We start from the raw sequence: 22194 nt of genomic DNA on the forward strand, positions 1-22194 counted from the left end.
CTAGCATCATCAAATCAATGAGGCTGGGAAGGACAGAGCAAGTAGAAGGAATGGGAGAGATCAATAAGGCATATACAGTATTAGCTATAGAACCTGAAGGTAGAAGACCACTTAGGAGATATTATAGGGACATGTTTAAAGATACTGACATCTTTCGCCAGTATAAGGAATATTTACGTGCAGAGGGATAGCATTTTTAACTACTCCTGTGATCTGTGACCATAGGTAAGAACTTCCCTCATTCCAAATGTTATAAGCATGCTGAGTCATCAGCAAAATTTGTGTGCACTTTGCAACTGGTGGTGCACCAGTCATGGTGAAGTGCATTTGAGGAGTATGCAGATATGATTTATGTGTACAGATTTTGTGATGGTAACCCAGTTCTTGCTGTAGCTGAATATCAACAACAGTTTCCAAATCGCAGAATACCGAACCGGAAAGTGAGTACTGGAGTTTACCAGGCATTGCGAGATACTTCCCGACATTCGTATTGCAGCCAAGTGTGGTGTTAACGAAGGCGTCGATGAAGAAGGCATTGTTCGTATGGTACACCGCAGTCCACGTACGAGTTTGCGAAGAATTGCAAGACATCTTCATGTTCCCCACACGAGAGTGTGGAGAACACTGCATGCAGAGGGCACGTATCCATACCACGTGCCGCGAGTGCAACATCTCTGACCTGAAGATTTTGCTGAGAGGCTGAACTTTTGCAAGTGGCTCAATGGCAGTCGCCATTTGCATTGTTACATTATGTTTACAGACGAAGCGCAATTTAATCGCGATGGTGTCAATAATATACACAATTCTCATTTGTGGGGAGATGAGAATCCCCACGCCACTGTTGAGAGCAACTTTCAACAACGTTTCAGTGTCAATGTGTGGTGTGCAGTTCTGGACGATCAGCTGACAGGTCCTTTCATCTTGGAAGGTCATCTTACAGGAGAGGCGTACCTCAGATTTCTACAGGAGGAATTGCCCCAACTTTTGGAGAATGTGCGTTTGGATAAACGAAGTCATATGTAATTCCAACACGATGGGGCTCCTCCTCATTCTTCACGTGGAGTTACAAATTTCCTGAACTATCGTTTCCCTGGGCGATGGATCAGACGTTGCGGTCCCCACCATTGGCCAGCCAGGTCTCCAGACTTAAGCCCACTGGATTATTGTGTGTGGGGATGGATGAAAGAACTGGTTTACAATGTGAAGGTAGCAACGCGAGATGCTTTGCTCAGTCACATTCTGGACCCCGCTAACCACATAAGAAACAGCCAGCTGAAGCTGCTACATGCTACCCACGTGGATCACAACCGAGCGGCAGCCTGTGTTGCGGTCAGCGGTGGCATTTTCGAAAATCAGCTTTAAGCACCAATAAATTCAAATGAAAGATAATTTCACAAAGTTAACTTTACATTCATACTTTAAAAGTATCATGTATTATGCTGGTTTATTATTTTGTTCCGTTTATTGTCAGTAATCGTTACCTTCTATTCTAAGTTTAAAGTGGACATAACTCCATAACCGTCCAAAATCGGATACATGCTTAAATGAACTTTTTTGATCACAAAGACCTAGGAAATCACCTCCTGCAGTTATGCCCTAAAGTCGTGAAACATCCTGTATATGGAACACTCTTCATACATCTTAATATGATTTCAATACAGCTAACATAGTAAGGACATCCACGAATGCTTTGAGGGAAATGTATGGGGCAAGAATTATTATTATCGGTGGTTTGCACTTAGCATGCTCCTCTGGTCTCAGCACAAGTGGCTCTTATTTACAGGGAATCTTAAACCAAAGTCTTAACAGAGAAAACCTTTACACAATTGAAGAAATGAAACTTTTCCCTTTTTCAAGAAGAACTAAGATGAAAAGCAAATGTTTTACTGAGGTGCCAGGATGTGTGCAGAACAGAGAGCATTTCTAGCATGCTGCAATGTGAGTATGTTTTATTTGTAATGTGTTGAAGCAGCAAGTTCTGATAACAGTCACAGACTTTTCGGGCCTGATATGATATGAGGAGGAGAAGTTTCTTCACCCAAGTAGCTTAATAATTTGCTCACAAATAATGCACAATGGTATTAATATCAAAATTCAAGTATTTCTGTATGAAATGTTTTGAAACTCCTATGTACTTACCAGTTGGAACACACAGGTTCTCATATGTGATGCGGTAACCAGTTATAATTCCATTTCGTGATGCAGCTGGAGGTGCAGACCATGCCAGATGCAAGTTTCGGGATGTGATGGTACTGCAGCGTATGTCCTGTGGTGGGGCTGATGGTGCTGTAACAGGAAGGCAATCCTGACAAACAAATATGATGTTTGAACTGAGGGAAGGTATTTTACCGAAACAAAAGAATTTCCTGTAAGTTTTGAGGTTTTCACGGTGATGACAATGAAGAGAGTCGTCTTCTGGGTTTAGGCACGAAGAATACACGGTGCCTAAACCCAGAAGACGACTTTCTTCAAAAGAATTTCCTCTTCATACATAACATATGACTTTATTCATGACTACATAACACGCGACAACCATCTTGCCACACTGGAAACTGCACAGCCTTCTGGGATACAAAAAGACAAAACTCACTCCTTAGTGAATATCGCATTGCCGGACGTTTCATTCATATTTATACAAGCACGCACTGCAAATTTCTGCTCCGCATTTTCGCTAGCCAATCAGCGCTCTGCAAATTGTTGCTCCTCAAATGCAAGTTTTGCTCCACCCACCGTGCATGGTATAAAAGGTGGAGCCCAACAAGAGCAGGACACACATCCGGCTCAGCACGTTCGGCCATCAACTCTCCACTGCGATCAGTCATCAGAGACATCAGCTCCTCACTTCAGCTCTAGTTGCCACACGCCTCCAGCGACCAGGCAACTGAAGCAGCAGCAGCAAGTCTCCAGCAAACGCATCTTCTGCAATTCCAGCAACTGGCCGAGCTAGCCGATCCTACTGGTGTGAGCAGCACGGCATCACCGGCCAGCTAAACAGCTGTAAGACTGCGCCCACTACAGAGGAGTGAAATTGCAGTGGAACGAACTGCCCTTAGAGGGCCAGTTAACGCTTGACCATTCCACATATATTCCGTGTTCTGCTATTTTGTAAATTCAATATATATACAAGTGTTAAGAGTTTCAAGTGGTTGTCATTTCAAACATCGATAATCCCACACTACTATAAATTCTTGTTCAACCCAGTACCTTATAAACTTATACTTAATGTCCATATGATGTAACCTTTTCTGACCCCATTCACCGGTAATCATGTGTATACACAACTGTCATCATGCATGATTACTGGAGTTTTCACCTTTACACCAATTTCTACCAGTAACTTATTTGCCCAATGCAATTCTCTTAAACCCTCTGACAAAGCATTAAATTCTGCTTCTGTTGATGACAATGCAATTGTGCTCTGTTTCTTAGTGTACCAATCAACTGTATTTCCATATACCTTAATTACACATCCTGATACTAACTAAGATTAGTTTTAATCGATTTAAATGTAATGCATGGGAACAAGAAAATAGTTAAGATTTTAATACAAAATTCCTTGGCCTAACATTGGACAAGGCATTCTTGGAAGACCCATATAGATACACTTACGCCCAAACTAAGTTCAGCTTCTTTCATGATTAGAACAATTAAGCTATTCTTGACCCAGGAATCATCAAAGATGGTATATTATTCTTATTTTCACTCTATCATGACTTATGGCCTTTTGGGTAAATTCTTGTTATAGCAATATAATTTTTAGACTACAAAAAATAATTATTTGCATTAGAGTGGGGATCAGAGATATAAATACATGTAGAGAATATTTCAGAAAATTAAAAATATTACCACTACAATCTCAGTATGTATATTCACTTTCATTGTTTGTGATCAGTAATAAACATCATTCTAAAGTAAATTCTGAGACACATAATATTAATACCAGGACTAAATCTGATTTGCACCACCCAACGTCTCATTGTCAGTATATCAGAAGGGAATATATTATACTGGGAGTAAGGTGTTTAACACTTTACATGTTCCAATAATGGATATGTCCCATAATACAAAACAATTTAACCTTTAAGTGCTGAAGTGCCCCGTTTGTGCCAGTCATGAGTAAGGTCGTCATGGCCAAAGTGCCCCGTTTGTGCCAGTCAGGCATTTAAACTCCGCTAGTGGAAGCGCGCACGCACGGCACTAGTGGAAGCACATGCACAGTCCTAACTATTTATTTTTAAATGTAGTAATTACAAGACAGACTTGAGTAAAACCCTAATAGAGGAATTAAATTGATGCCTAAATGAACAACAGCAAATAAAAATATACGTATGAGTTATGCCAAAACTTATCCATGATCCAGTAATTTTATTACAGATTCTGCAGATAGGTATGTTAAATATATATTGTAAAATTCGATGTCCATACCTTTTTTGTTGTTACCTGCTTGATGTATATATAGGCTGAAATTATACTACAGTATTCGATTTCACTACGAACGCACAGAAAACTGATCGCACTCTGTATCTTAGCCACAATGCAGCTGTCTGCTCATTCAAATAGAAAGGGCAATAAACTTTTGCAGCTCTAACGGAAGGTCTTAGCACTGAAGAAGGGACCCCTCTAGCTTTCTCTTGAATAGCCATGCTTTCATTCTTCTGTCCTTCTGTCAAAAGATTCGAAAATCCAAAGAGTGTAAGCAGGGCTAGCATAAGACCAAATGATTTTATTGCTTCCATCTGTTTTATGACACCAGGTACTGCTAAAATTCGTCATGTGTTACAAAAAGAAATGAATTTATAATGCAAAACAACTCTGTGAAGAACTGGGAAACCATTTTTGCAGTACGCATCAAAATTAAAACAAAAAATTGAAAATAGAATATAACACTTTGTATTAAAAATTTCAAATCTTCCATTATAATATGTGACACTATGTTCTTTACTGACATAAAGAAAGTTAATAGCATCCATTTATCATAAAAATTGAGCAAGATACAGCATTTTTAAACACAACGCTTAAAATTGAAGCGCCTAATAGGAACGGACATTTAAACGCAGAGTAGCAACAGGCATTTAAACGCGCACTAGCAGTGGGCATTAAAATAAACTCCGGCCAGATCAAGCTTACCACTATTTCGAAGTCCGGCTTTTAAATATTAAATCGGCCTTGAAAATAATTTTCGTATTTCCATTCATTTTGTACACTAGATGAATATTTTAAGAATAAGAAGAATTAAACCTTTTATAATGCTCTTTATATACAGGGTGATTCATATAGAACCAGCCTGACGAAATGAGCTGTAATATAAAATATACCATACATATAATAATGTAATTTACACATATATTATCTTGGATTGCGTGCCGTGATCAGAGCAGTTGTTGAAAGTGTCCACCGTTTTCAAGTAGGCATGCCTCCACCCGTGTTTGCATATTCGCCGTGACTCGCTGCAGTGTTTCTTCAGTGATGTTCCTGATTTCAGCCAAAATGTTGTCCTTTAAATCCTGTTACATAAGCGGTTTGTTTGCATACACCCTGTCCTTCAGTAAACACCAAAGAAAAAAATCCAGGCTGGTAAGGTCAGAGGATTTTGGGGGCCACATCCTTTTAGAGATGATGCAATTGGGGAAGAAGCTCTCAATCAGTTCCATGGACATGTTTGACGTGTGGCATGTCGCTGAGTCCTGCTGAAAATAACCCTGTGTAAGTTCCACATCATCCAGCTGCTGCACAAAATCGTAAAAAATATGTCAGTATATGGTGCTGTCCACGGTCGTGTTGAAGAAGATCGGTCCAATGATTCGTAAACCAGAAATGGCGCACCACACACCCACTTTTTGTGGGTGTAGTGGTGATTCAGCAATCTCATGTGGGTTTTCAGATGCCCAGATCCTGGAATTTTGTGTGTTTACATATCCTGATGCTTCATCACTAAACCATGTGATATCCAAAATTCTGGGGTTATCGTGCACAAATTCCTGAAACCATAAACAGTACGTACCTGTTTATCTTTATCAACATCACCCAATTCCTGAACACTGGGATGTAGGGATGAAGATTCGCTTTCTTTGCAGCCCACTGACACGTTAAATAAGAATACCAGGTTTCCTGGCTTAGATGTCGTAATGATTTCTTGGTAGACTGCAGTAACCTGTCCTGCACAATTGCAATCGTTTCTTCTGGCATTTCTGGGCGGTTTTTACCATGTTCACTTAAAAGTGTCCCTGTCCTTTCCAATTTCTGAGCCAAGAACTGTATAGTAGATTTCACTGGCTTCTTTGAACTCCAAACTTCCTCCTGAATTCCAATTGTGTGTTCGCAATCAAGCCTGTCACCCAGTACATGCGCACAAGAAACACTCGCTGTTCAACAGTGTACTCCATGACTGTCGCCTGTGCACTGCAGACACGTTTCGGGATTGTCCTTGACCTTGCAGCATAAGGGCTGCCACTTGCCAGATCATGCGCACACCATTCGACTCAGCACAGCCCACGAATTATTATCTCGTAATTGTGAGCAGTTATATGCATCACCTGCGAAATTATTAGCAAATTCATTGGGCTGGTTCTATATGATTCACCCTGTAGATCATATCTTAAAAGATGCACAGATTCTGACCTGCTTCAGCCGTGGTCACTGTCACTCCTGCACTGGCTGGTCCTGCTCCAACATTATTGAAAGCCTGAACAATGACTCTGTACTTGGTGAAACTATTCAGCCCTTGCAGAACCCACTCATTCAAGTCTTCTTCTTTCACAGTTGTGTAGTTATAACGGTCTTCAGTTCCAAGCCTAAAATAATATGATGCAACATTAAGTACTGATCCTACCCTTGGTTAATGACCCTCAATTTTACAAGTGACCAACAGGGAGCGCACCAAAATTTCAGACCTGAGCCTGGCCAGTCTCTTTTGGGTGGTGGGAAAGTGGGGTGGTGGAAAAGGGTTGTAATGTTTATCAAAGTTGTACAGGAGGTGTGGATTGGTGGGGACAGGGGTAGAGAAAAAAGAAAAAAAATCAGCCCCAAATATGAGGCCAGATCAAACCTTTAGTGGTGAAATAGGAGTCTTGGGTATTTACATGGAGTCCTTAGACTGTGAAGGCTGAGCTGTCTTTCGTTCCAATTCCTTTAATATGTCTATACTGGACTGATCACATAACCTCATTTCATGTTAAACTTCAGCTTTACATTGAGTGGAAAATATTGTCCATATGCTAAATGAACCAGGAGGATGCCTCACACTTTCACAGCTGACAGGCCCTGCATTGGTGCATGAGGTATTTGCTCGAACTTTTGAAGTTTGATCTAGCCTCAGTTTTAGGAATAATCTTTGCTTTTAGTATGTTTCTTTGTCTTTGTCTTCCAGCCCACACCTTTTCATACAGGTTTACCAGGCACACTAGCCCTTAGTTCACAAACAAGAGATCTAGGATTCTAACAATTCATTCTCATCACCATACAGATACCAATAAATCCCATCTTCAGCCAGTTCAATCTACCTAGTATATTACACACTCTCCTTTTACATACATTTTGTTTTCCCCAGTTGCCCCTTTCTGTGAACATTACCTACCAAAATGTTATCTGTATATGTTGTCTTTGCCATGATTATAAAGAGTGGTGAGTCCCTATAGGGCTGAGCCTCATCAACATCACCTTTGTATATAAAAACTACTTTGATAGATTTATAATTTGTTTACATTTTGTGTGACACAAAGAAGATGTTTCAAAATACACATGCATAAAAATGAAATGAAATGAAATGAAATGAAATGAAGTTTATTAAGTTGCAAGAAGTTCATGGAAGGCCTTGTCTCATAGGCCTTAGCCTATGGCATCAGATAATGGGCCCTAAACAGGTTTTCATAAAATTTTGGGCATCTTCATTCCCCCATCACTTGTGTGAATTTTCATTATTCTCCCTCCCACTACAGGTACTTTGCATTCTTCATTTGCATGAGATTTGATACAATTATGTGACCACTATGTCTGTGTACATGATTATTAAACTGATAAGCCTGTAATATGAATATGGATGAAAGTGAATTAGAATCTCTGTGTAAATGCTGAAATTGTAGGGTCTGCAGTAATTTCAAAGGCAAAATTATAACAGCAGTAAGGAACATAATTATAGTGCTGGTATTACACAAATGCTGTACATGAATATAATTAAATGAAGAATTGCCAAAATGAATTCAGTGTCATATGAATCTTTAAAAGGTGAGATGGGAGGCATGTAGTCAGTCCATGGCAAGCGGTTGAAATTGTATATTTTTAGGTTTTTATGAATCCCCAGGTGAAACACAGTATAAAGTGTCAGTCTGTCTGTATCAATAATGTGTGGGAATGAGAAGGCAGAAATGAACCAAGCAGGGTCTGAATCACTCCCTGACCCAAGTGGATATTGCATTTATATCACACAATCACAGCAATCACAGGTCATAGGAAGTAGAGCACATTTGTTTCAAATTTTCCTGTCAACACAAAATGAGGCCACAGTTGCTGGAATGGGGCTATTTCATATCATAAATCATAAACTCTCAAATGTGAAATTAGAATAATGCAATACGTCCCCTCTTTCCTTAAATATAGGCATTGGTGGAGGGTTGACTATTTCTTGTTGGCCCCACATATTCAGACCATCATGAGCCGCCACTGATGACTACTATGACTGCTTAGGGCCTGTATAACTCCAACAAACTGAGTGAAAAGCATACGTATGAAATTAAGATTTCCTTCATTTTCTGTTCTGTTCATTATCTGGATCCAAATACTCTTTCTAAGAAATTCATTCTCTAATCTTTCCTCAGAGACAAGGTCTATGTTTTACTACCTGAAATATAATAAAATGCTCTGTAAAGTTTTTCCCCCCTTGCTGTAGTGAGGAAGCTTGATATCTCTGATGTACATGAAAGCTATGTCAGTATGAAGCACCCAAGCTGAACAGGCAGAGGGAGAGTTACCAGACTAAGAGAATAACCTGGTCTTCCAGGTTGGGAGTTGACATTGGCCTGATAACTTCTCATGGAAAATTTACATGCTTCAAACATCAGAAAAATATTAAAAAAATATGGATTTAAAAGGAACTGAGAGAACAGAGGCTCTGGAAATTGAAGACATCAAACCCGTTAAGGCTTAAACCTGAGAAGAATATGAATATTATAAAATGATTGCAACTGAGAAATTTCATACTTAGAAATTAAATGAAACTCTCCAGTTTTTAATTTTGATGAGTAAATTATATTACCGAGATAAAACTGATGTAGCATTACTGTGACTAAAAAACACATTTTAAACATACTCACCTGAGCTGTACATAACCCAAGTAGTATCCGAGAATTTGTCCATTACGATCTCTTGGATCAGGTGGGTTCCATGTGGCATGTAAAGCATGTGGACCTATTGCTGCCACAGTAAGGTTCTGAGGAGGGCCAGATGGTACTGCAGGCTCTGTGGTTACAGTCACTGGAAGGCTAGGGGAACTACCACCAAGTTGGTTGTAGGCAGTCACTCTGAAGTAATAAGTTGTTGCTGGCTGTAGATCAGTGATCCTAGTCCATGTTTGTGGTGGTGAAAGAGATGTTTCCTGCCCAACATCCAGGAGCATAGGCTTGTTTATCATTTCTGGCCAATCCTCTGAAAACATTCACAACCAAATTTTTATGAATTCATATTTATTACTTTGGTACTCTACTCTGTAATGCTGAAATCTTTTATAATGCCAGTGAAGAAGGTAGATGAGTTTTAACAAACTGTAACATAAAAGTATTAGAACTTAAGAGAAAATGCTACTTCTACAGAGGAAGTTACATATTACCACTGAAAACATATCTAAACATTGTTAATTTACATGGTGAATGTTTTAAATGTTAGTGGAAGGGTTACTCTTTGGAGGGATTTCCTTAATATTGCAACGTTTACCTTATTTTGTAGCAGTATTTTCAATTTGTCACTTACAGTCTTGATATCAATTTGTTGCAGTTCACTACTAAATCACTGAATACCACTGCACGCTCTTCTTACACTCATCTTGTCCCTGCCAGTTAAAGACTCACTACTTGCTTTTTGCCACTCTGCTTACTGCACATGAATGCTGCATGCCACTTCTAAGCACATGTGTGGAATGATTTTAGGCTAATATTTTCAGAATGGTCTATGCATTTCAAATTGCTAGAAGAGGCGTAAAATAGGGAGAGGATGGATGCCTGGTCACATGTGTACACTGGGTTGTGACTTGCCCTCTCACCTCCACTCAGTCAACACAACAGTATAAACTGCATTTAAATGATGAGGGTGTTTAATTTATTATGATAATCTTATGAACATGTGTTCCTACTGATTATTTTTCTACTGTATACAACCACAGCACTGTATGGTGATCACTTTTTGAAGTAAGAAGTTACTAAGCAATGAAAAAATGATGCACATATGACTAGATCACTTTCATATGGTGGACAAATATAATCACCTAACAACCAGGTCACAGACAGAGAAATGGAGAACAGTGGATCAAAAGAATGTACATCTGACAAAGAGTAATAAGAGCTGTGTTATTTTTCTGTAGCTACATTTCACTCTTACTCTCATTCCTGTTGACCTTTGGGAATGAAATGGTTGTAACTCCATATCAATGCATTTCTGAAAATAGTGTGGCTAACAATGGTAGTTCCATCTAACCCCATCTCAATGCATTTCTGAACAGTGTGGCTAACAATGGTAGTTCCATGTAACCCCATCTCAATGCATTTCTGAACATAGTGTGGCTAACAATTGGTAGCTCCATATAACTCCATGAATGACAATTTTTTTTGAAAAAACATTCTATATAAAATGGCACCTATATAATTTTCAGTTTCTGTAAGCAACTGTTGGGACATGTCAGCTATACCAGTGATGCTTACACAAGTGTCTTAAGGAGTGTTTCCTAACCATTTTTTTTTCATTTGGTCTGTGGAATTATTTTGACCCAAAAAATGTATTAATAGAACTCCCAAATTAAAAACCACTATACTATAACAATAGCAAACAAGAGAAAAAATTCTTTATGATATACAAAAGAGAAGGGGCATGAAGTAGTGTAGTTCGTTGCGGCACTATGCTACAAACCGGAAGGTTGTGGGTTCAATTCCTGATGAAGAGGTTTTTTTCATTGACCTAATCCTTCCAGCAGCATTTTTGCCCTGGGGTTGACTCAGCCTCTAACAGAAATGAGTACCAGGAATCTTCCTGGGGGTAAAGGGCAGCTGGCGTGTAAGTCTGACAACCTTACCACCATCTGTGAGCCAACTGTCTAGACAAAATGTAGGGGCCTTGACATCAAACAACCTTATGGGCCTTCAAGGCCTGTTACAGGAATAACTTTACCTTTTTACCTTTCTTGCACAAAAGAGAAATAAAGAAAATATAAATGAACGCTTTGCTTCTTCTGAATTACGAGTATATAGACAAATGCAGCCCCAGTAATTCTAAAATTCTTTGTCTCCTTTTCTTGGCAACATATCACAACATTCTGCCACAGAAAATAAGCTTGAAGAGAGTGTATTCTGGCTCTTGGAATCATCCTGCCTAAGAAATGCATGCAACTTTCAACAGTATTTTGTTTTAGTATCACTATTGTTGAACAAGATTTCACATGGAGAAAACAGCTTCCACAACCCTTGAAATCAAACTGCCTGTCCTGAGATAAGCATTCAAATGGCTAAATGGAAAAATGCTTGCAAAAAGTCAATTCATAAGTATCACGGGTCTGGCCTTGGAATGGACGGCTGGCTGATTTCACAGCACAACTAATCTGGTATGCTAGGAAATCATAGACAATTCTCTGTAATGCAAAAGAAATCTACATATATTGCTCTTTCAATTCTGGGCAACCAAGTACTGTTGATCATTGTGTGGTATCACAGTGGTAAATAACAGGAAATGGTGCTGTAAAAAGTGTGTATGTGTGGACACTGAGGTCACTTCAGCTTCTTTCATGGTAATCAAATAGAAAATCTGAGGAAAATCATAAAATTGTTGAGATGGGGATATAGGTATCACTTCATCATCTCAGGCTGCAGAGATTTAGATTTACAAATGGAGAACCTATATGCATTATAAATAAAAGATACACAAATTTAGAAAATACTCTAAGTGATTTTGCTTGTTCTGAATGCATTCCTGACGCTTCTGTTATAAGTTTACATTTATTAAGAACTAGCTGTACCCGGCCACGCATTGCTGTGGCTCAGTCTGCCCGTTCTTCCCCAGTTTAATTTGCAATTACTCGTCGCACTGCTTCCGCTGCGCAAGTACGACGACCTAAGTTTGATCTTCTGCGAGGCATTATTTGGATGAACTAAAGCAGATCAATTGCACTGAAGAGGAAGAAAGAAAGTTATAACAAAAACATATAAAATTGCAGAACATTAAAAAAGAAAGAAAACCTAGAAAACAAAGACGAAACAAAAAAAAATAAAAAATACTAACGAAATATTTCAATTCAAATGCAGATCAATCGACACAGCTCAATTCCACCGCCAATTCCACTAAAAAATAAGGAAAACAGTTAAGAAAACGAAATGAAAAACAATTAAAGAAGAAAAAAATAAACTATACTCACGAAATGAACGCTATGGTAAACGACACAGCTCAATTCCAATGTGGATGTGACGTGTTGCATGCATCAGTAATGCATGTAGCCTGTTTGGGTATGTCACGCTACAAATAACTTTACACCGTATTAATTATAGCGAATCTTTATTGTAATTCACTTGCACACTTTACAATTATCGCCACTTGCAGTATTAGAGTTACTGGTTACACAATCTCTTGGCCAATACTTCTGTATCTCTTGGCGTCTAGGTTCCAACCTTCTTCAGCGGCAGCTATTCCAAGACTGACTGGGCATGAATTCAACCCCCTTTAATACCCTCGGCCGCTGCTATGCAAATGAGCCCTTGTCATAACTGCAGAAACGCTGCTTTGTTGATTCCGCGATTCCTACGCAACGACCCATTGTTATTGCGCTGTCTCTATGGGAATGCTCCATGTATTCGTCATAACCATGGAGATTCGATACAGTATCGCTATTGTTACTTCCTATGCAATGGTCTGTTCTAGCGTTTCCATAGGGGTCACTCTTCTGAATTCCAAATTCCAATTCCGGTTTTCAAAAGATGCATGTTTTTACCTGTCACAGGTGTGACATCTATATAATGGGTATATAAAAACATGCGCGTGCTCGAATGCAACGTTGTGTCAAAATTTCAAAGCAATCGGTGAAGAACTTTCGGAGATCTTCGAGGGCTAACAAACCAACATTTACATTTTTATTTATATAGATTTTCATCTGGCCCTTTTTCTTTCAAATAAGAATCACGTGTATCTGCATTTTGCTGCGATTGTACAAATAGTATTTCTGTTTGGAAACCTAACATTCTGAAATTTTTGCTGAAATATTCTCCAGACTTTTCTTATACAGCCACTTGTCACATACGTATCATACACGCATTCTTTCCAATGTGTACCTCACATGTGGAATTTGAACACAAGAAATAATATGACTCAGTGGATGTCTAGTGACAGTAGCAGGGGCTCAGAATTATAGTCAGCTGGCACATAATGCACACGCTTGCTTCACTTGAGTTGCTCAATGATTTGTTGGGGCGATAAGGAAGATAAATTGTAGGCCGCACCATATCTCAAGCGGTTAGTCGCTGGCTTCCCACTGTGGCGGCCCAGGCTCGATTCCGGGTCCAGTCAAGTGGGTTTTGTGGTGGACAAAGTGGTGCTGGAGCAGGTTTTCTCCGAGTACTTCGGTTTCCCCTGCCAATCTTCATTACACCAATATCTCCATCATCATAATCACCTGGGGCAGGCTACAATAGGCCAATCAGTGGCCGCCGTGCCAAGTGAACCCAGCTGGACTACACCACCCATTAAGTGAATTAAAAAAAAAATGTAACATTATAGGCTTTCAGTTTGGTCATTACACTAGCAGTCTGAATCTCTGCAGTCCAAGTTGATGCAAGGAGAGCAGGTCTCCTCTGTCTGAGCAGCTCACTGGTTTTCAGGAAGGCCTTAGATAATCACACTAGAATATTGATAAATTTGAACTCTGAAATTTTAACAAATAATATGTAGTTATAATCGTTAATTGTAAGTAGTAGGTAATGTTTCTAGCACATCACAGGTTGAGTTCTACTAACATAGCTCAAGCGGTTTTTTTATTGCTAGTGGGGTGGGACTAAGTCCTTTGTACTGTGCCACTTTTGGCCTGATTGTGGAGCATTTGGTGGAATGAAGATTGGCAGGGGAAACCGAAGTACTCGGAGAAACCTTGCCACAACGCCACTTTGTCCACCACAAATCCCATAGGCCGCGCCATAGCTCAAGCGGCTAGTCGCTGGCTTCCCATCACGACGGCCTGGGTCTGGTCAAATGGGATGTGTGGTGGACAAATTGGCGCTGGGGCAGGTTTTCTCCAAGTACTTCGGTTTCACATGCCAATCTTCATTCCACCAAATTTTCCATCATCATAATCACCGAGTTGACCCAGTTGGACTCCACCCCCCACTAAACGAAAAAAAAAAACATAATGGTAGTCAAATGTACGTGGGTCATTTCATAAATAATGCACAGGTTGGCAACACTGCAGATTAGATGACGCAACAACAGTGAGCCTCATGTCAGTTACAGTTCAGAGCTTAAGAAAGAAACGTGTTATTTTGTTTCATTTATAATGTACTCTGTTCTTAAATAGCGTGAGTTGGAAATGGAGCCTGCACGGTTCTCGGGTATTGTGACTGTTGAAGATCAAAGGTCGTACATTAAGATCAAAACTTTAAGTGAAAAAAACCCGACAGAAATCCACAGCTGAAATCACAGTCCAACAAGTGGAGAGGTCCATCTTCCCGACGAACAAAAAAATTTCGACAATCTCAATCAAAGGTCAAACAAATGATGATCTTTGCTTATGATCATCAAGGAATCATCATGACAGACAGAATTCCGTGTGGGAAAAGTGTCACAGCAGTTTATTACCGTGACTTTATGCAAAATCTGAGCAGAAAAATGCACAAAACCGATCTCAGTTGCTCGAGGCTGGTCCGCTCATTCTCCATGACAACACTCGCCCGCACATAGGGAATGTTGTAACAGAAAAGCTGTGCCAATACGGTTGGGAGATGTTGCCTCGTGCTCCCTACAGTCTGGACATGAGTCCACCAGACTTTGACTTATTCCCAAAGTTGAAACAACCTATGCGAGGCCGTCATTTTCCCTCTCTGGAAGAGCTTTCTGCTGCAGTACCCGAGCCTTCAACAAATAAACAAAGATGGTGTCCTGGATGGAATAGTGAAGCTTCCCATACATTGGGACTTGGTCATTGTGAAGCAGGGGGCTATATGGAAGGACTGTAAAGAGATATAAAAAAAATAAACATGGACGTAAACAAAAAATTGTGTGCATTATTTCTGAAATGACCTACATATGTTATTTTGCAAGTATCATAAGGAAAGAGGCACTATTTATGTGCTTCATCAAATGACATAGATACAGTAAAGTAAAATATTTGAGCTTCTAAAATACTGAAAGAACTCACTTGGATTTTGTGTTGATGTTACTGTGTAATGTAGGATAGGGCTGTTTCCATTGAGTGGCTCATTCCAGGCCAGTTTCACATCACGACTTCCACATTCCAACACACGGATATCCATTGGTGGTTCAGGTACATCTAAAAATACATGCTCTGTTAAAAAAATTATTGTCAATGTAGAAGTACTTCCTTCACTCACTTAGAGACTACGTAACTCTGTGAAGAGCAATCCTTCTTGGCAAACTGAAATCACCCACCTAGTCACTGTTCACAAAGTTCCCAATACTAGGTCCTGCCTTAATTTGTTGAATTTCAATTTCTTGCAGGAGAACTCTGAAGAATATTGCCTTCTGGGTTACAGTGCCCTGTGGTTGTCACTTACATCTACTGATTTCTTGCTTGGATTACTCTATGACCCTTAAGGTGGAAGTTATACTTCCCTCCAAAACACTGAGGCTGTCAGTACACTACATGGTGTTAAAACAAAGAAAACTTTATTCTTTTTATGAACTTATCATCTCTCCCTTATGACTTACATGCCTGACCCATCTCATCTCCTTTAATTAGACAACCTTAATCATTTTTGACAGAAAGCACATAAACCCTGTGCCTGTCTGTGACAACTACATTCTTGTGCCCAACATCTGTTCTCTTGCAGTAACTGATTCCTACCTTGAACTAGGAGCTGAACAACTGTCTCGTCCTTTCCAAATGGATTTGTAGCAATGCAGACATACTTCCCAGAGTCGTCAGGTGTTGTGTGATGAATCATCAGCTGTGATATGGCTGAAGATTCCAAGAAACTCTCCTTCAGATGAAATCTAATGAAATGACAAGGAACAGCTCTACCATGACATTGTGAGAATTTAATTGGCCTAATGTAAAATTGGATAAGATTATGATATGACCTTACAAATCTAGTGGATTTTTTACACACATTTATTGTACAGGTATTTCACTTCATTTTTCTGGGGTGGATCAACATCGTTAATTTGCACTGTCGAACAGGTTTGCTAGCATAGAGTGAATGCAATATGCATGGATTCGCTTTGATTTAATATAATTGTTCCATTTTTTTGCCCAAACATCAATCTTGCTGATAGTGACTTGGAGTTTCATTGAGGCTATCGCTGGATCTTCATACATGTCTAAGATTGCTGTATCATCAGAGAAGGTAGCAGTTGTTGTGTTGTCTGATGCCTGGAAGTCACTTGTGTAGAAAAGATATGGGATGGGTCCTAAGACATTTCCTTGCTCTACACTTGCTTAATTTGTTCTTAAGATCATGATTTCGGCTTTGAATTTTACTTGAAAGAGTCTATTAATCAGAAATATCTCTAATGTTATGTAAGAAGAAGAATATTTCTGATTTTGAACAAGAGGCCTAGCTGGCATATTTTATCAAACACTTGTGTATGTCTAGAATCTATTTTACAGTTCCTCTTATTATGTCTGTAATTCGGTGTACTTGTTCTATGGTAGGGTGTTTCCATCAAAATCCAAACTGAGGGTGTGGGAGGATTCAGTTTTCAACTATTATCAGGCATACTCTCTTAACACAGCCTTTTTGAAGATTTTACTCATTACTGGCAGTACACTGATCAGTCTATATGAGCTGGCTTCATCTAGCAGTTTACCAGGTTTTGGAATCATTAAAATCGATGCAACTTTCCACTGAACTGGGAAATATCCCACTCTACTCATAATAACTGCACAACATATGGCTGTTTGTTGGACAATGCCTTTTTTAGCGTTTCTTTCAATATTCTCCCAGTAATTATTTGGTGGAGTGGATTCATTATTTATGGTGTTATCATAAAAGATGCCTCAATAACTGTAACAGGGGCATAAAACAAGTCTCTGAAATAATTCTTTTAATATGTGGTTGGTGTCTTTCAAATATATTATTTGGAAGACCACTGAGATGACTTGTATATGCAAAGCTGATTGACAACAGATACTGTCCTATGCCACAACAATGATAGAAATGAATAAACCGCTTTCTACTGAAAGGGATCTTCTGTGGAGATTGGCTGTTATATCTAAGAGGGACAAAGTTATGAACATAAAAATAAGAGAAATTATGGCAGTAGTAAGCCAGATACTACGTATACTATGGAACAGAAATGATTATGTTGGTATAGGCACATCCAGAATATAACATATTGTGACATGTGAAACGGTTGTTGGGCAACAGGATGTTGAACGAGTTACCATGAAGACAGACTCTTGATAAACGGTCGGTTTCCAAGTTGCGTAACAGTGGAACGAGGTTATGCAACATTAAGGAAAGCGGTGTTTTTCAGTACCGTGCCTAGCCAAGCCAAAGCACACTGGTTGCTACGCAGTCTTGCTCAGCAATGCCTCCGTAAACATGGCGATTATGCAACAGTGAAGCGAGGTGCGTTTTCCGCTGTCCGACAGGCCACTCGCGGCACAGATGCCACTAGTAGAAGCGCATGCACAATCCTAAATATTTATTTTTAAATGTAGTAATTACCAGACAGACTTGAGTAAAACCATAACAGAGGAATTAAAATAACACCTAAGTGAACAACAGCAATATCTAACGAATGCAAAAGGTCTGATCTGTAGTTGATCTGTCATGTCGAAACTCACACTGATGATCCCCAATAATTTCATCTATGTATGAACTTAATCTTAAGGGAAGAATATTGAATACGATTTTGAACGAAATTGACAGCAGATATCCCCCAATAATTACTTCCGTCAGTTTTATCGCCCTTCTTGTGAACTGGTACAATAATAGACTCCTTCTACTGATCAAGCAATTTTTCCTTATACCATATAGAAGTAATTAGCATATGGATCTTAGAATATAATATTTCTCCTCCTGCTTGAACAAGTTCTTCCAATATCTGATCACTACCTGGCGATTTATACCTTTTCGATATTGCAATAGCACTTTCAAACTCAGAAGGGACTAGGATCAGGTAATAATGGCTCAACTGTGTGTATTTCTATCTGCCTAACATTACTGACCCTATGTACATTCAATAACTGAGAGAAGTAGTTCTTCCACCTATTCAAAATATTGTTGGAATCTGCAAGCAGATCACCATTCTCATCCTTCACTAAGTTACTTCTAGGTTGGTAACAACTCTTAAGGTCATTCATTCCTCTATACAGGTCTCTAATGTTCTTTATCTTACTGTTCATTGGAAGCTCATCAAGTTTTTTCTTTCAAGTATTTCCTCTTTTTATTCCTGATATGCCTGCTGGTTTCACGTCTTATATTGTTCACATTATCACCATTTATTCTGCTTGGATCCTGTAACTAATGCAATTTGGCCTGTTTTATTTGGTCTAATAATTTTGAACATTCTTCATCAAACCATGGCTTATGCTTCTTCATTTCATAATAGCCTAGACTCTCCTTGGCAGAAATTTTGATATTCTCTCTAATAGTTTCCCAAGCTTCTTTTTTTTTATTTATTTATTTAACATCCATAACTGTTACATTATGTACAATTGGAAAAGTCAGCTTTTAAAAAAAATATATCAGATTAAACATCACATCAAATGACTAATAATATAAAAAAACCATAGAAAAATAACATAATAAGTCCTTTAAATATGATAAAACACTGGATGAGTATAATAAGCCAACAAAAGCTAAACTATAAATTACATGCAATAGCTAAAATAAATTACCTAAGTATCTTTGTTCTATTATTAAGCTAATTCTTGTAAAAATATTCTTGAAGGGAATAAAAAGCTTTGCACAACAAGTAATCCTTTAATTGACGCTTAAAAACCTTGAACTCTTGAATACTTCTTATTTGAGAGGGCAAGTTATTATACAATCTTATTCCCATGTTAATCACACTCCTTTTACAACGTGAGGTGTTACATGGTTGGACATACAAATTCTGCTTATGTACTGTGTTATAGCCGTGCACGTCTGAATACGAGATGTTATATATCCTATTTTTCCTTAAAAAACATAACATCTCAAAGATATACAATGAAGTTAAGGTTAAAATTTTAAATTCACCAAAAAATTCTCTACACGATATCCTGTTATTGACTCTTTTGATCAGTCTTAAACATTTTTTTTGGATTTTAAATACAGTTTGAATGTCCTTTTGACCACAGCCCCAAAAAATAATACCATATCTCAATAAAGATTCAAATTTCGCAAAATACACACTTCTCAAAATTGGAAGACTGACCAAATCTCGTAAGGATTTGATAAGATAGATGGTTTTGTTTAATTTTTGAACTAAATGGTGAATGTGAGAGGACCAACTTAAAATAATTATTATTAACATCCACCTCAGTTTCCAAGTTTTCCAAAGCTGTGAACCTATTTGAGATTTCAAATTGCTCTTTACCTTCTACCTCATTTAATTTCTTGAGATTGTACCTCTCCATATGAACTCTGTGTGTTGTTTGTTTGCTCACTGTTACTTGAATGCCATCTCCTATCTATCAAAATATGGTCGATTTCGGAACTCAATACTAACATCATTTTTACAATTGATTTCTGAGTCCAGAGAAGTATAGCTGTGAACAATTTCAAATTTATAAGAACCAATCCATAGCATCATACCCCAGAAAACCATACTCTTCGTATTCACGACCCCGAGAACTTCAAATCCTGCAATTACCTCTTATTCATTTCATGAGAGATCTGGATACCGTTGTGACGCCACGTGATCTGCATAGGCATGTCTCCTTCTGCTTCACACAAGAATGAGGCCATTTCTCCTCGTCTCACTGTCTCTCGTCTTAGGGACAATACAAACCGAGGCAGAGCTGCAAGCAGAAAGAATAAATAATACATAAGATCTAGTATGCCTTGTAATCTGCATACCTGATAGGATAAGATTTTAAGATTTCGTGATTCCTGAAAGCATTTAAAAAACTGGATCAATAAAAATGATGCAATTAATGTTGACTAATTATAAGTAAACTTTCACGTGTTGCCTATGCAGTGTGGCAAATAACTTCGACAGCGACTATCCCAAGACTGGCTCGCCGAATGCATTAACCCCCTTATATATCCATGGCCGTTGCTATGCAATGAACCTTCTGTTGTCTCGAAAATGCGATACCTTGTAGAATACCGGTAAAGTTGTAGTATTTAGAAGTGACAGTCCAGAAAATGCTGCACAGTGGGTGGGCAGGTCCATTCGTGAAAGTTGAGGGGTGTTGTGATTACTCATTCGTCTGTATTCAGTGCGAGCAGACGTCTCAAGTTCAGTTAAAAGCATTCTTCCTTGTACAGTCAAAATTAGTTAAAAAGTTTAGACTCTTGGAGTCATACTTGAGTGTATTATTCTCTATTTACTGCATTAATATTTTATTTTATTGTTTATTTTTATTTGCTGATTTTTTTTGTTTATTTATATTTGTACATTTTTCTATCTCCTTTAACATGCCACCTACACGAAGTATTGAGTGTTGCACTCACAATCATCTCCACATTAAAGAAAATTATTTTGAAATTGGGGTTCCACTGGAAGAAAACAAAAAATAATCGGCAGATACTGGTGGAACTATATAATATCAGAGCCAAACGTCTTCAGTATTTGCGGCAAATTAAAGAATATAGGGAAGAGGGCCGCCTAATCATATGCATGGATGAAACCTATATTCATTCATCGCACACCACCTCATATGCATGGAGTGATGAATCCATCCAAGGATTATTTTCCCCCATGTCCAAAGGCCAACGGCTCATTGTTATCCATGCAGGGGAAGAGCAAGGTTTCATCCCTAATGCCTACGTATACTTCAAATTCCACCAAAAAACAGGAGATTACCACAAGGACACGAACTACACCAATTATGAAAAACGGTTAAAGGAGCAACTTATTCCTAAACTTCCCCCAAACTCTGTCCTTGTCATTGATAATGCTCCCTACCACAATGTACAACTTAACAGAGCCCCTAACTCAAATTCAAGAAGAGATTTTATGATATCCTGGCTAAAATATCACCTTCCATCTATTACCTTCAATAACACTGATTTTTCATCATTGCGGAATTCAGACATATAATATGATCCTACCATTCAAATCGAAATACCTTTCCTATAAAATATATGTAATCTTTGCAGAACACAATCACAATATTTTATGACTCCCTCAGTATCACCCAGAACTCAACCCAATTGAGTTAATATGGGTCACCGTAAACAATTGGGTTGCTGAAAACAGTACCACATTTAAGATGGATGACGTCATTATACTGGCAGACCAAAAACTGGCTTCCATAACTGCAGAAGAATGGCAACGTAGGTGCCAATATGTAAGGAACACTGAGCAACAATTAATGGCATGGGAAGGCCCTTTGGACGCAGGACGGGAGTTCATCTTCCATGTTGGCGGTAATAGTGATGACAGTGTCACGCCCCTTATGACAGAGAATACTCTAAGAACGATCTATTTTGCATATGTTCATTCATTATTATCTTATGGTATTTTATTATGGGGTAATTCACCACATAGTCTTAGCGTTTTTAAGATGCAAAAACGAATAATCCGTATTATGACTAAGACTAGATGTAGAGACTCTTGTAGACAACTTTTTAAAGATTGGGAAATTTTACTATTTTATTCTCAATATATATTTTCTTTGATGATATT

The 22194-nt window shown here is 38.6% G+C and overlaps 1 protein-coding gene across 2 annotated transcripts in view; it reads right to left on the minus strand.

Annotated features, from left to right (window-relative positions):
- LOC111871092 (Down syndrome cell adhesion molecule-like protein Dscam2) overlaps positions 1 to 22194 on the minus strand; it is a 244320-nt gene that overhangs the window by 46835 nt on the left and 175291 nt on the right. For both annotated transcript variants that reach the window (XM_023863883.2, XM_033754105.1), the window contains exons 15-20: positions 20212 to 20359; positions 16250 to 16398; positions 15584 to 15715; positions 9306 to 9636; positions 6619 to 6791; positions 2140 to 2286 (exon numbers count right to left, since the gene is read on the minus strand). In XM_023863883.2, the coding sequence (XP_023719651.1) occupies positions 2140 to 2286; positions 6619 to 6791; positions 9306 to 9636; positions 15584 to 15715; positions 16250 to 16398; positions 20212 to 20359 (1080 nt within the window). The remainder of the gene's footprint in view (positions 1 to 2139; positions 2287 to 6618; positions 6792 to 9305; positions 9637 to 15583; positions 15716 to 16249; positions 16399 to 20211; positions 20360 to 22194) is intronic.

Source organism: Cryptotermes secundus, unplaced genomic scaffold (assembly GCF_002891405.2).
Source record: "Cryptotermes secundus unplaced genomic scaffold, Csec_1.0 scaffold188, whole genome shotgun sequence".
In the NCBI taxonomy this organism is placed as follows: Eukaryota; Metazoa; Arthropoda; class Insecta; order Blattodea; family Kalotermitidae; genus Cryptotermes; species Cryptotermes secundus.